Source organism: Heliangelus exortis, chromosome 11, assembly GCF_036169615.1.
Source record: "Heliangelus exortis chromosome 11, bHelExo1.hap1, whole genome shotgun sequence".
Lineage (NCBI taxonomy): Eukaryota > Metazoa > Chordata > Aves > Apodiformes > Trochilidae > Heliangelus > Heliangelus exortis.
The window spans coordinates 12,819,783-12,833,324 of NC_092432.1; the positions used below are offsets into that span (position 1 = coordinate 12,819,783).

The window sequence follows — 13,542 nt, forward strand, 5'->3', positions numbered from 1 at the left end:
ATACTTGTGCTTTTACAGATGAAAGTTGTGTTTTGTTTGCACCAAATATTTCTGTTGATGAGTAACGAGTGAAGAGAAATAACGACAGGCTGCACAAAAAGGAGCACATTTTCTTAGTGTATGTAGAATCTTCATATCACATGGTAAAAGTAAAGCAGAAAAAGGGGCAAAGCTGGGTTCAGAAATTTCTTAGTGGTAGAAGTTCAGCCTTTAATTTAAGAAATAGAAGGACTTTAAGCAGAACAAATTTTTGTAAACATGTTATTCCAGTGTATTTTGAAAGTATAATTGAAAATAGTGAAAATAGAGAGAATACAAATATCAGCATTTTAAGTGGACTGCAGATTATTAGATTCTGGGCTGAAGGACTTCAACTGAAGAAAAAGGGATATTAATGAAGAATGAGCATTGTAGAAATATTTTTAAATATTTGCAGTTTTACTAATCTGGGGAGTTGCTAGGTACACAAGAAAAAATCTGCACTTGTTTCAATCATATCTTTTTTAGCTCTGTTGAATAGCATATAGCTGTCAATAAACAGTTATTGTTCCTATACTTTTATGTACTGCTGTAGAGTAGGCCTTACATCTCAGTAAAATCCAAAAATTAATGCATAGGTGATCTTTATAGTTCTTAGTAAATAGGATGAGTGGTAGCAGATAATTCTGGAACAGCATTCAATTGCTGAAACCTCAGTGCATGAGCCTGTTATGTGGTGCACATTTTCTCAATGAAGGATAGTTGGTAGTTTGTATTGTCTTAAGGAAAAATTGGACAGCAAATCTCCAAGGGCAGAAATGTTCCTTTATTATGTTTGATGGAAAGCAAACCACACCATTTGATAAAAGGCATTTGTGCTGCAAGTTGACAGCTCACATGTACCCAGCAATTGCTGCGGTACGGGCAGAGCCCTCGCTCACTGCTCAGTGATTGTTTCCAGAAGGCAAACACAAAGTCAGTAATGTGTGTGTGTCCCTTTGTCCCTTCACACTCTGTGCAATGGGGACATTGTCTGTTGCAGGTACTGCTCAGCAAACAGAGCCTGGGCAGCAGATTCACTGTGCTGAACCTGTTCCAGTATGAGAAGACAGTAAGGTCAGGAACACAGGGCCAGCTGCTAACTCACATAGAAACAACTCCATCCTTGACACTGACATTTCCAGGAGCTAAAGAAATTGATGCAGCCACGTTTTCTGGGCAGGGATAGAATGGGACAAATCTTCTGCTTGCTACAGAGCTGCACATTGTGCTGCCTCTCTTCTCAGGGAGGGGTTTGTTGGGAGAAAGTCTAAAACTGATGATTGCTAATATAGAAGAATCCTTGTGCCAGCCTTGCCACCCAAGGAAAGGAAGTGTGGGTGGGTACCACAGGGGAGAATTATTGCAACTCTAGTAGTATAGTGGAAGTGGCAGTGCTCTGAAGGAAACAATGAACCCCCTCAAGCACAGACTTTCCTTTTTTACTTCTTCATGTCACCCCATTTACTGCTGTGTGGTTCTAGGGGTATCCCCAAGAAATCACTGAAGAATGGGTGTGCTGCATCTTGCATTTGAATAACACAGCTCTGTAGAACAGTACTTTGCTACATCTGCTTCTAATGGGAAATTAACACTTCAGTTATTGACTTTCTTAGAAAAAAAAACAAGTTATATCCAAGTTTTCAATTAGCACTAAAATCAAGGGTACATTTAGCAGTACATCAGGTGCATGCAAGAGAAGTATCTGGGAGCAAAGTATAGAGGATCAGGTTCAGCATTCTTCTGGCCTGTTTTGCACAGAAGTCCAGCATCATAAAAGGTTTAGCTCATTCTAGATTGAGCCAAATTTGAATGGAAATTGTGACCAGCAACATATGCTCTGTTTGCTATAAAGTAACAGATAATTTGGGCAAATGTTCACACATCTCAATAATTATGCTTTTACAAAGAAGCTTTCATCCAATTACTTTATACAGAAGAGAAGGAATTAAAGATGGAACATCACATGTATTCTTGCTTAAAAACAGCACACCCAGATTCCTCTAAGTATGACTCAAAATCATTTTAACATTGTGAGAGTAACAGAGTGACTTTTCCATAGCACCCATCTTGGAGGAGGAGTTGTAGTATTACCATTCCTTTCTTGGACACTGAACTATTTTAGATAGTTCTGCTTGCATACCTAAAGTTCTACATTACTCTCACCATATTTCTCACATAGGCAAGAGCTGGGCAAACTTCCCTTGAAAACATGTTCAGAACAAAGCACCCAAGTTTCCTGCTGTCTTTGGCTACTACATCTTTCCCAGCTGTAAGAAGCCATCTGATAATCCTCTATTTTCTGTCATGTGTTCTAGATGGAAGAGTTTCTGGAGCTGGGAGATGACATATCTGACACTACTTTGGATGATATTATTAACTGCCAGAAGCCAAATGAATGCTGTGTACTAATATACACATCAGGAACAACTGGGAAGCCAAAAGGAGCCATGCTGAGTCATGACAATGTATGAACTTCAGGCTCTTCCTGTAGCATAAAAATAGACAAAGTGTGAGGAAATTTATTCCTGGGTTTGGAATTGACTGGTGTGCAGTGGAGCCTTGAAATCCTTTTGATTTTTGCAACATGAAGTGTGTACAACTCAGTATTCAAAATGTGGTCAGCTGTTTCTGGTAAATTATGAGCATGGTAAAGGGTGAAGCTACATGCAGACTAGTACTCTAGTACTTGACAAGGCTGAATAGATTGTCACTAATATCAGGGTTTTTTTAAATCACTTTTTAAAATTTCTTGTGATTAATAGTGCATATATTCATAAATATAAATCACAGATTGCTGTGGGGTCTCTCAGGTAATGGCACAGGTCATCTTAAAACAAACCAATTGTGTACATCAGCCATCCACTCTCAAAACAACCTGAGCTAGAGTGCTTTTGCAGATTTTATCAAAATTGGGGGTGGATGTCTTAATTTTTTTGCCTTGGCATTGTTACATCCCTCACCTGGACTTCTACATCTATCACTGGAGGAAAGTAGAACCCTAGTGCTTAGTCCTGGTACTTAAAATAGCCCTGCATGCACTGTTGCAAATAGAAAATGTTCCAGTGGTAGAGAAAAGTGAAGTCATTTGCAAAGGACTCACCTCAGAGCTCTGCTAGCAAAGATCTGGACTGCAGTTGGTCTGGGGTTTTTATGTATCTCTTTTTTTTTTTTTTTCATGGCTGAGTGGGGGTGGGAAGTGTCAGGGAGCCTTTCTGAACACAGACAGCCTGGAGCTGTGGCCTCTGAAAACAGTGCAGGAACAATTGCAGACATGCAGACTGTGAGGAGCAGTTCACCCAGACACAGGGGATCAGTACAGCAGGAACTGGGAGTCAGACACAGTGGACTTGACAGACAAACCCACTGATCCATTGTTGCAGATCTTATGCTCTTCCATCTCAAAGGAGTCTGGTGTCATTTCCATGTTAGCTGCCAAACTATTCCTGGCTGCTGATCACAAACAAGGCTATTTTTATGTTGACGAACAGTGGAAAACATGCCTTGCCTCTAACTGTGCTGCTGCCTTCTTTAGTCAAAAGATGTTTGCCACTGTCCATGTGCAAACCCAGGACTGAGTCAGTCATACATGCACCCACACAGAGCTGCTGTCAGTGTGCCTGTGTGGAGGGAGCCTTAGGAGGAGAAGATATCAGTAAAGCCATCTCTTAAAGACATCCCATTCTGCCTACTGTGCAAGCGTCCCACAGCCACGTGTCCAGTGCTGCCATCTGAACTCAGAATGACCTGGCCTGACAGCATGCTGCTCCTTAAAGCCTCTCCTGAGAATCTTCCTTTCCTTGCACCAAACATACACTCATACCTTCGAATTTATTACAAAGAAAAGGAGCTGGCAGGAACATAGAGTGATAACGGGCATTGCATGTGATTTGTATCTCTTCCTTGCCATCTTCAATTATCACATTTCAGTGTCCTGCCCTAAAACCATTTTAGATCACGGAATGCTCTGAGAAAGAGCTGTTACATTTTTGTATGTGTTTTGGTTTGTTGGGTCTTTTTGTGTTTTGTTTTGTTTTTTACTGGGCACATGTGTCCACCCCCTTTACCATCACATGCATATGTGGATCTTCCATATGCTATAGTCTGATAATGAAGACAGGCATATATAGCATCCTTGACCTGGATCTTCTGAAATTAAGTGGGAATTAGGAAGCAGGTGTGGGGGAAACAGCATAAAGTTTCACTAAGAAGTCAAGCATCAGATCTTAAAAAAATATTCACGTCCCCAGCACTGCTCACGTGGGTGAACCACCATGGTGAATATCCCAGAGGGTTCCAGAGGAGCAGAATAGGGCTGGTATCTTCCCCATTAGTGCTTATCTAGATGATGATAAATATAAAACAAAGAACCTGTTGCTGATCCTGAACTCTCCTTTGAGCTCACTGACCATGGAGTATTTATTCTTCTTTTTCAGGTAAACGTATAGAAACAGCACTGGTGAGAAGTTCCAGCTTGGTATCAGGTGTGCACTGTAGGAGTTCCAAAAGAAGGGGCAGATTGAGTTTACTCCTTGTCCATCCAGCCCATGGCTTCCCTGCTCTTTAGGGCATGGGAAGCTGGTAGTGTTCATAGCCCAGTCAGGCTGCAGCAAGACTGCATTTACTTTTGCTATCTACAAGTCTGTATTGCTGCTAAATTCATCTTGCTCTTCACTGAGTGCCTTCCAGGGAAATGACAGTCTGGTATGTGTCAAAGAGAGTAATGTCTTCAAGTTCAGTGAGCACATGTTCTTTCTGTTTGCATTAGCATAGCAAAAGGATCCTTAATTTCTGTTAAAAGGAAGAAAAAACCCCAAAACCCAGTGTACCTAAGCTGTTTTATTATTTATTTAAACAGATAACTTGGACATCAGCACATTGCAGCAGAGCAGGAGATATGCAACCTGCAGAGGTCCAGCAGGAGTCTATAGTCAGTTATCTCCCACTCAGCCACATAGCTGCACAGATATATGACCTGTGGACTGGAATCAAATGGGGAGAGCAAGTTTACTTTGCTGAGCCAGATGCTCTGAAGGTATCTGTCTTGTGTGGCACCTAATTAAGCTTGCACTTCTTCCTTTTAGGAAACATTCTAAGTAGATAATATGACTTTTGAAGAGGTGCAGAAGATGAAGAATGAGTGTGTTATTGTAAGAATTATGGAAAAATAAAAGCCATTAGACTTGTGAGCCGGTGCTCAAGACTCCAAATAAAATGTTTAATCCAAATCCATAAGCTTCTATTAAGGCAGAAGAATATGCATCTAAAGTGAAAGAAGTGTAAGCAATTTGGGCAGGAAAGGAGGGCAGCAGGAGCTAAGCCACCTGTGTGTTTTCCTTCTGGCACATGTGCCTCTCCCAGTGAGTCAGAGCTGTCACATATTAGTGCTTATATCTGACTGAAGTAGGTTCATATCCTACTTTATGTCCTGTGTGTGTAGTGGTGTTCTGTATGCAGCATTGCAAGATACAGTCTGCACCACCAGACCTCCTCATCACCTTTTGCAATGTTCTGAAATGACTTAATGATTTTAACAGGGCAGCTTGATCAACACACTAAAAGAAGTGCAACCAACATCTCATATGGGAGTTCCTCGAGTGTGGGAGAAAATCATGGAGAAATTGAAGGATGCTTCTGCTCAGTCAGGATTCATGAAGAAGAAAATGCTGTCATGGGCTATGTCACTTAGCTTAGAGAGAAACCTAAACTGCTCAAGCGGGTATGGATTATAATGAATGAAATTTCTGTCAGGCTGAATAAGCTGTAAATGGTTAAAATTTGGTTTTGCAGCACAGCAAATATAATGCACAAGTAAGGGTACAGTTATCACTTACAGTAAACTGATCTTAATCATAGGTGACTCTTGAAATTGCCCCTCCATCTTCCTTGAGGACATACCCTAACACATCCCCAGCTCTGTTTTTCTGTGAATTGGACTAATTAGTTTCCCAGATGGGAGAGTTCCCTGATGCAGTGCTCCATGAGACTCTGCAAGTGCTGGTTACTGGTGTGAGGAAAGGGCATGAACTTGGAGGAGGTGCATGGGAGGGGGAAGATTTTGAGGGACAGTCCAGACAGAGTGGCTCGTGACAGTTTGGGCCATGCACCATGTGGGAAAGAGCATTTCATCTCTACACAGAAATTCAAGGCCACTCTCAGTGAATGCTCTGAGCTCCAGGTACATTATCTCTGTTCTGAATAGCTTTACTTATTTATTTATTTATATCGTAAGATTTCCTAGATAAAGAATGTTGTATAAATTCAAAAGATAACTGAACTGACAGTTCTCTCCTGTTCCAATGTTCTTTAAAGCGTGGCACAATGAAGTATGAAATTGCTTACAGGAAATGGGATGGCAAAAAGCTGTGCAATAATAGTGCTTTGCTTGTCTGATCATTCAGCTTCCCAAATGGGTCCTGGAAATTGCAGATTTTAGTGGTATAGGTACTCACAGAAATATTTAACCGATAAACAATCAGGAATATAATAGCTTTTATACAATAAGTTTTTGCAATTTCTGGATGTATTTGCAGCATTCAGACACCTGGAGTTGATGTTCACTACCAGTGAAAGATACTGAATGAATGAATGAAAAAAGGAGAAATATGTAACCTGTTCTTAGTGATATAACTTCTGTCAACACCCAACATCAAGTGGCCAATGTGTCTTGAAACAAAATTTGTGTCTGGTTTTGGAAATTTCATAGATTGCTGTGACTGTTTCCTTCTGTTGTGTTTTTTGTACTCAGCAGTGATTTGAAGCAGCTCTGCACAAGGTTAGCAGACTACTTGGTGCTTGCAAAAATCCGCCAGGCCCTGGGTTTTTCTTGCTGCCAGAAGCACTTCTCTGGTGCTGCTCCTCTCAACACAGAAACACTGAATTTCTTCTTGGGTCTGAACATAACCCTCTATGAGGCCTATGGGATGAGTGAGACCACAGGTCCACACTGCCTGTCTGGGCCTTACATTTACAGGCAGCACAGGTAATTTTCCTCTTTTTTCTTTCTTTTTAAAGACGGTGTTTCATGATATGTGTGAGAAGAGTATTTACTAACTTCAGCAAAGGTCTTACTGCTTATTTTATTTTCTCTCAATGCATTGCCACTCTGTTGTGACTGCAGGAGGCAAAACAACTTCCAGGTCAGGAGATGAACACGTTGCCTCCATAACATGCCACGCCAAGGGAACTCGAAGTGGTCTGCAGGATTATATGCAGATTGTGGTTACTGAATCTGACATACATCCTAGCCCTGTCCCAGGGTAGGGTAACTTTGAAATGCAAGACCTCAAATACAGAATTGTGTTTATGCCTGAAGATACAGAGAAGGGACTGAAAAAAACCCCAGGAAGCACAGGGCAATCCAGGCAGCCAGAACCTGCTTAGTCTATCATACCTGCTCTAGTGCATGAATATTACGTAGCTTCCAAACAGTTAGAGCAGGGTGCTATTTCCAGTCAGTTACATTTTTTATGGGTTCAGGGATTTGGCATGTTAGATACCTGATCAGTATTATGTTTAATATTTCTGTGCTCCTTGTGGTTTTTTTCCTGCTCTTCTCCAATAGCTGTGGTAAACCAGCACCTGGCTGCAGGGTGAAATTAGTGGATGAAGATGCAGAAGGCAATGGAGAAATCTGTTTCTGGGGAAGGACAGTTTTCATGGGTTATTTAAATATGGAAGACAAAACAAAAGAAGCCTTTGATGAGGATGGGTGGCTGCATTCTGGAGATGTGGGAAAACTAGACAAGGATGGTTTTCTCTATGTCACTGGAAGAATTAAAGGTAATAAGCAAAATCTTGCTCCGTGTTTATGGTAACTGTTCAGTCATACATCAAATGTGGCCCATCCAATTGAGGGTCTTTGCTCTAGTGCCAGCAGCATTGACCTAATAGGAAGGTAAAATGAACTTGGCTATGAGGAGACCATGGCATGCCCTGATCAGGAAAGGTTTCCCTCTAGGCTGCAACAGGTGGAGATGATTCATTTCCTACAGTAATAGCTCTCAGACCTTTATTCAGTATTAATTACAATTAGTTGTATAAAATAATAATGCATATGAATCCTTCCATTCTTAGGTTTCATTAAGCTGTCCAGTCTCCATTTGAATCTAGCTAAACTGCCTTAATTGCTCATTAGAATGTTTAGCCAGTAATGAGAGACAACTCTGTTACAGAGAAGTTGTTGCTGCAGGTCAGAGCAGGGTTCCTCAGGTGCCTCAGGTGATGTGTTTGCAGAGAGCCAGGGCTGGAGCTGGAGAGCAGCAGGGAAAGCTGAAGCAGTAAACCTGGCTACTGTGACAGGGAACAGCTTGAGGTCTCTGGGAGCAGACTGGTCATTTGCTAACTTGGATGCTTTTTATCACAATAAATGTTCAGAAAGTGGGATTGGTGAGTTGAGATCTAATGATATAAAATTGAGTAACTCTCATCTTAGAATCCATGATGAATCAGTAGGAAGATGACATGGGTGAGTGAATTCGTCACATTCCCTGTTAGGAATAGGGACTGAAGTAGATCCTATTAATAGCCTGCACCAAGTGCAGCTATGATGATTTTACCTGCTTTCTTGTCTGCTTAATTTTCCTTTAGTGTAGTGATTAGCAGCTCCTCGTCTCATTCTGTCATAACATTTGTGTTTCACTTGTATCTTCCTGGACTGTAGAACTAATAACTAATTCAGGATAAATTACAGGATACATAGAGTATCTGGGATAAAATACATGCCTGACAGGTTTTATTAAGTTTTAAATCCAAGTCCAAATCAGGTAAAACCTAATAGAAGGTAGGAAAGAAGCTTTTCTTCTAGTGAGTAAAACAGGAATTCTTCCTTTGTTTCTGTGGCCTTAGGAGCTTTAGAACCCATTAACTGTGAAGCACAAAGATGTAGCTGGAGAAGTCCACACAGGGGGGAGTTTTTGTGGAAAGAGTTGTTACACCTCTTGCAGTTGATTGGATTGTCTGGGGAAAAGCTGACATCTCACTCAGTGAAAAACTAGGTGTCAGGGATACTTGGAAAGGATCTAAGAGAAAGATAGGAATAAGGCAAAAGGAGAGGGGGATGGAAAGGGGAAAAAAAAAACCAAACCCCCAAACTATTACAAGTTTGGATACATGGCTGATACAGGTTTGTAGCTGTGGTCTGACAAAAGTCTCATTCTGTATTTACTACTTGTGCTTCCTCAGATGTGTGCAGTGTGTTGACTGGGGGAGAAATTATAGTTACAAGATCAGTGCCTGTTCCCTAACAGAAGGGTAACTGCAGGCTGGAAGATATTTCTCATTATGCTGCTTATGGGGCAGTAGGGAAGTAGAGATGGTAGGGCCCAAATCTGTAAATGCTGAAAGGGTTCTGTATTCCCTTGGTTGTATCTAAATTCAAGGTTATTGCTGACAGGGAAAAAGGTTCCAACCTGATCTTTAACAACTACACAGAGGACTGGCATGCCATTTGCCTGCATTCTTTGTTGTAGCATGTGCTGAAATGCTGCAAAGACTATTAGGTGAGGACAGTTAGAAGCCACCAGTGTAATGAAAGCAAACAGCTGGAATTTACTTAGATAATACTCAAATTTGTAATCATTCCAATTACACTTAAGAATTAATGTGTTCAAATAAAAATGCACAACTCTTTATCAATACAATCAGGTGTCACTACCGTTTTTTACAAACCTTAAAACTGCTTTACACTTCAGAATTAATGTGTTCAAATAAAAATGCACAATTCTTTATCAGTACAATCAAGTATCACTACCATTTTTTACAAACCTTAAAACTGCTAAAATTCCAGTCTGCTACTCCAGTCCTCTCTTGTCAAAAGTAGAGCAGGAATCACTACTTCCACTGCAAACGTCCTCTTAGATCCTCAAGTGTCCCTCCTCACACTCCTCTCTCCTGGCTTTCCATGTTGTTTTTATGGAAGCTTCCTGCAGTAGTAACTTGTTTTTGTCTGACCCCTCTCGGTGGCTTTTAGAATTAGTTTTAGTCATATTTTTAACAGTGAACTTGCTCTTTGATGAAACAGCGACAGGAAAATAGAGTGAATCCTTTGCTAATTTCAAAGAGATAATTGCTCACAGAAAAGATAATGCAACAGTAACTCGAAAATTACATCTGTTAGTGGAGTATGTAAAAATGATCTGGAGCAAATATGTTATACTGAGGGAGAACTAATAGCATGAGCACGTATTTGAAAAATACTTTTTTTCTTTTAAAGATAATTAATAGGCTTTGTTCCCTTTGAAAACATTACCTTTGGGAAAAAAAAACTGTGATTTTTTATGTCAAAAAAAAGACAGTGGGTCGATCCATACATTAATCTGATGTTCAGAAATTATTTGAATTCAACTAATAGCCTTTTTTTTTCACCTAGATTTGATTATTACAGCTGGAGGTGAAAATGTGCCTCCAATTCCAATTGAAGATGCTGTTAAAAAAGAACTCCCAATTGTTAGTAATGCTATGGTGATTGGAGATAAAAAGAAGTTTTTGTCAATGTTACTGACCCTAAAGGTACACTGGTTTTAATACTGATTTCAGTGAAATTCTATATCTGCACCTAACAAAACAATAAGAGAGGATGTCAGTGGGGGAAAAAAACAAAAAGTATAGCAACTACAGACCAAATCCTGTTGGTCTGAACTTCTAATGGGTATATGATCTGCTAAGTAGCTGTGTTTCCTGCTCTTTCTCCCATACATATAATAAGACATCTTATTCAAATGCAAATTTTTAATTAAGAAACAATGAAAGAGAAGTTTGTAACCAAAGCATAAGGAATAGCTTTTATTCTCACAGAGGAGCAAAGCTGACAAATGTTTCTGTTATAGGCAAAACCAGTTTCTAACAGAAACTTTTCTCTCAAGTTTGTTCTTTTCATGTAACACAAAGGTAACTGTAGCACAAAGTAATTATTAGCTTTGCTGTGGTATATGCTTCAACCCAGAAATCACTTTTTTCTAGAAGAGTTGCACTTTATGTTCTGGATACATAAGTAGTTTTCCTCATATATATATATATATATATATATATATATATACACATATATATGGATATGTATGGATACATACAGTTTACTTTTTCTCAGCTTGTTCACCTGTAGGACTGATACTCCCTAGCTGCAGCTACAATAAACCAGGGATAATAATTTAAGAAGTCTCACTTCAAAGAGTGCTTCTATCTCAAGCTGTTATCATTACACCACAATTTAATGATGAGCTAACTGTTTCCCTGTGGAGTAATTTGGAAAATATGCTACAAAATTGCAGTCTGTAGATGGACTTGATTGATTGGTCATTGATACATTTTAAGTCTGCTCATGTCATCTGCATGTAAGCCAAAAATATTTGCATTTGGTAGCCAAGTGGAAAGAAAAGCAGCATCATCTGTAGGTGCTTCTGCTTTTTAAGGCTTACACAGTGTTTGGGTGTGGATGCTGACCCTTCTGGAGTCTTAATTGTCAGAGAGAAGCTGATCAGAGAAACATTTAATGCCTTGTAAGAGTGAGAATTTGATGATTCACTTCTTTTGATATTTTAGAGTGTGCTGGACCCAGATACATCTGATCCCACTGACATTCTCACTGAACAAGCCAGAGACTTCTGCCAGAAGACTGGTAGTAAAGCCACAACAGTGTCAGAGATTGTAGCTACCAGAGACCCTGCCATCTACCAGGCCATTCAGGAGGGGATCAACAAAGTCAACATGAATGCTGCTAATAGGGTTCATTGTATTAAAAAATGGAGAGTCCTGCCAAGAGATTTTTCCATTTCTGGGGGAGAATTAGGTAAGATTCATTGATTTATTTTGAGATAAACACACAGCAAAGAGGCTGATGAGCAGTATTCCAGTCTAGTTTTGTATGGTAAATTCCGGGTACAGCCACTAGAGGGAAAAGAAAAAAAGTCAGGCAGTAGGTGTTAACGAAAATGTGGAGTTTCTGCTCTGTCCAAGTGTATCAGTCTGTGCTCATTTGCAAGTACTGCTCTTTACTTAAATTTTAGACTGCTCTGGGCAGTTAAAGAATCAGTTCTGGTTAATTCCTTGTGTGTTAGAGTACTGATAACTTCCAGTAATAATACTGAAAAGTTCTCATTTCAATAAAGAAGCAAGACAATGAAAACCTGGCAATGTGCATTATCAGACTCTGAATAACCCAGAAATTGTTTAAAAGCTTTCAAAACCTCATTTCACTTTTTTTTTTTTTTTTTTTGTTAAAAGCAGCAGTTGTAGCCATCATACCCCTGCAGCTCCCTTGGAAGTCCTCACGCTCACGTGAATGCAACCTTACACACCACACTTGATCCTCACTTTTAGCAGCTATCTAGACTTAAAGAGTGGGAGGTGTTCTTCTGAACATGCTCTACATTAGAAGTTCTTAGGAACCAAAGCTGGAACTGAGTAGGGATTTTTGTTCATATTTCTGCTGTTGTGACCAACTCCCTTTTTTAAGGTCCAACGATGAAGCTGAAGCGACTGACTGTGCTTGAGAAATACAGAAATGAAGTAGACTCCTTCTATGAAGAATAAGAAGTCCTCCACTGAAGCATTAAGATCTGTGAGCTAAAGCAAGTATTTTGTAACCCAAAGCCATTAACAAAGATTCATGCTTGTTTTGGTTTTGTAGGCTATTGAACTGCACCACCAGGATATTGCCATGTCCATTTAGTTGTTTCTGATAGTCACCTGATAATCTGACCTCTATTTACAGAAGCATCTACACAGTGTGTCCATTTTCTAGTGTTGTTTTTACTTTATGACCTAAATAATCATGATTTAAAACACCCTCATGTTGTATAAATGATTCTTCTAGACTGAAACATGAGATTTTTTTTTATACAGTGATCTTCCCTTTATTTTTCTTTTTTCTACAGGATGCTGCCTGTAGCTCATGATATATTTTGGTAGATAAGTAGTAAGCAGTCCTACTTAGTGAAAATGTTATTCCACTCCAGTGATAAAGGTAATTATTAAAAGAAATCAAAAGGGCTGTTGAAAAAGAGTTTCTTCTTGTTCATTAACACAACATTTCATAATGTAAAGATATTCCTTTTCCATTTTTGCATTGGCTAGAATTCAAGACTTTTGTGTGAACAGTGTTCATCATTTCTTAAGTCCCTGTTGAAGTAAGCATTACTATTTCTCCTAAAAACCCTACAGAAGTTGGGTCAATAGCTCCCCTAAGACTGAAAGATATAAAGTAGCAAAACCAGGTGCTTTCACATTACAGTGCTATTTAGAACAGAAACTTCTTTATCTTTTTAAGCAAAAGAGTTTAGGAACAATGTTGGTCAAAGTGTATGTTTCCATATTTACATTGTACCAGTTCTGACAAACACCAGCTGCATTTCTTACCCATATAAAATGGATGCCATCTGATGCAAAGGTCATACTTGACAGAAAGTTGTCTAAAGGGTTTGCTGTTAATAAGTGCTCTTTGGCAGAGGGTTACAATAGCTAGCACAAGCAGGCAGGCTACAGCCACTGTTCTGGATGAAAAAAATCATACAGAACAGGATGTTGTTTTCA

General features: G+C 39.6%; 1 protein-coding gene across 4 annotated transcripts in view; it reads left to right on the plus strand.

Moving 5' to 3' along the window:
- The window catches only part of ACSBG1 (acyl-CoA synthetase bubblegum family member 1), a 41,121-nt gene extending 28,051 nt beyond the window's left edge, over positions 1-13,070 (plus strand). The window contains exons 7-15 of one of the 4 annotated variants that reach the window (XM_071754661.1): positions 2,337-2,486; positions 4,877-5,053; positions 5,556-5,737; positions 6,767-7,000; positions 7,583-7,800; positions 10,388-10,527; positions 11,554-11,800; positions 12,467-12,592; positions 12,888-13,070. In XM_071754661.1, coding sequence (XP_071610762.1) covers positions 2,337-2,486; positions 4,877-5,053; positions 5,556-5,737; positions 6,767-7,000; positions 7,583-7,800; positions 10,388-10,527; positions 11,554-11,800; positions 12,467-12,543 — 1,425 coding nt within the window. In that variant the 3' untranslated portion in view covers positions 12,544-12,592; positions 12,888-13,070. Of the gene's footprint in view, positions 1-2,336; positions 2,487-4,876; positions 5,054-5,555; positions 5,738-6,766; positions 7,001-7,582; positions 7,801-10,387; positions 10,528-11,553; positions 11,801-12,466 lie in introns of all 4 variants that reach the window. The other 3 variants (XM_071754663.1, XM_071754660.1, XM_071754662.1) reach the window with 3 other exon arrangements.
- Positions 13,071-13,542: the final 472 nt, after the last annotated feature.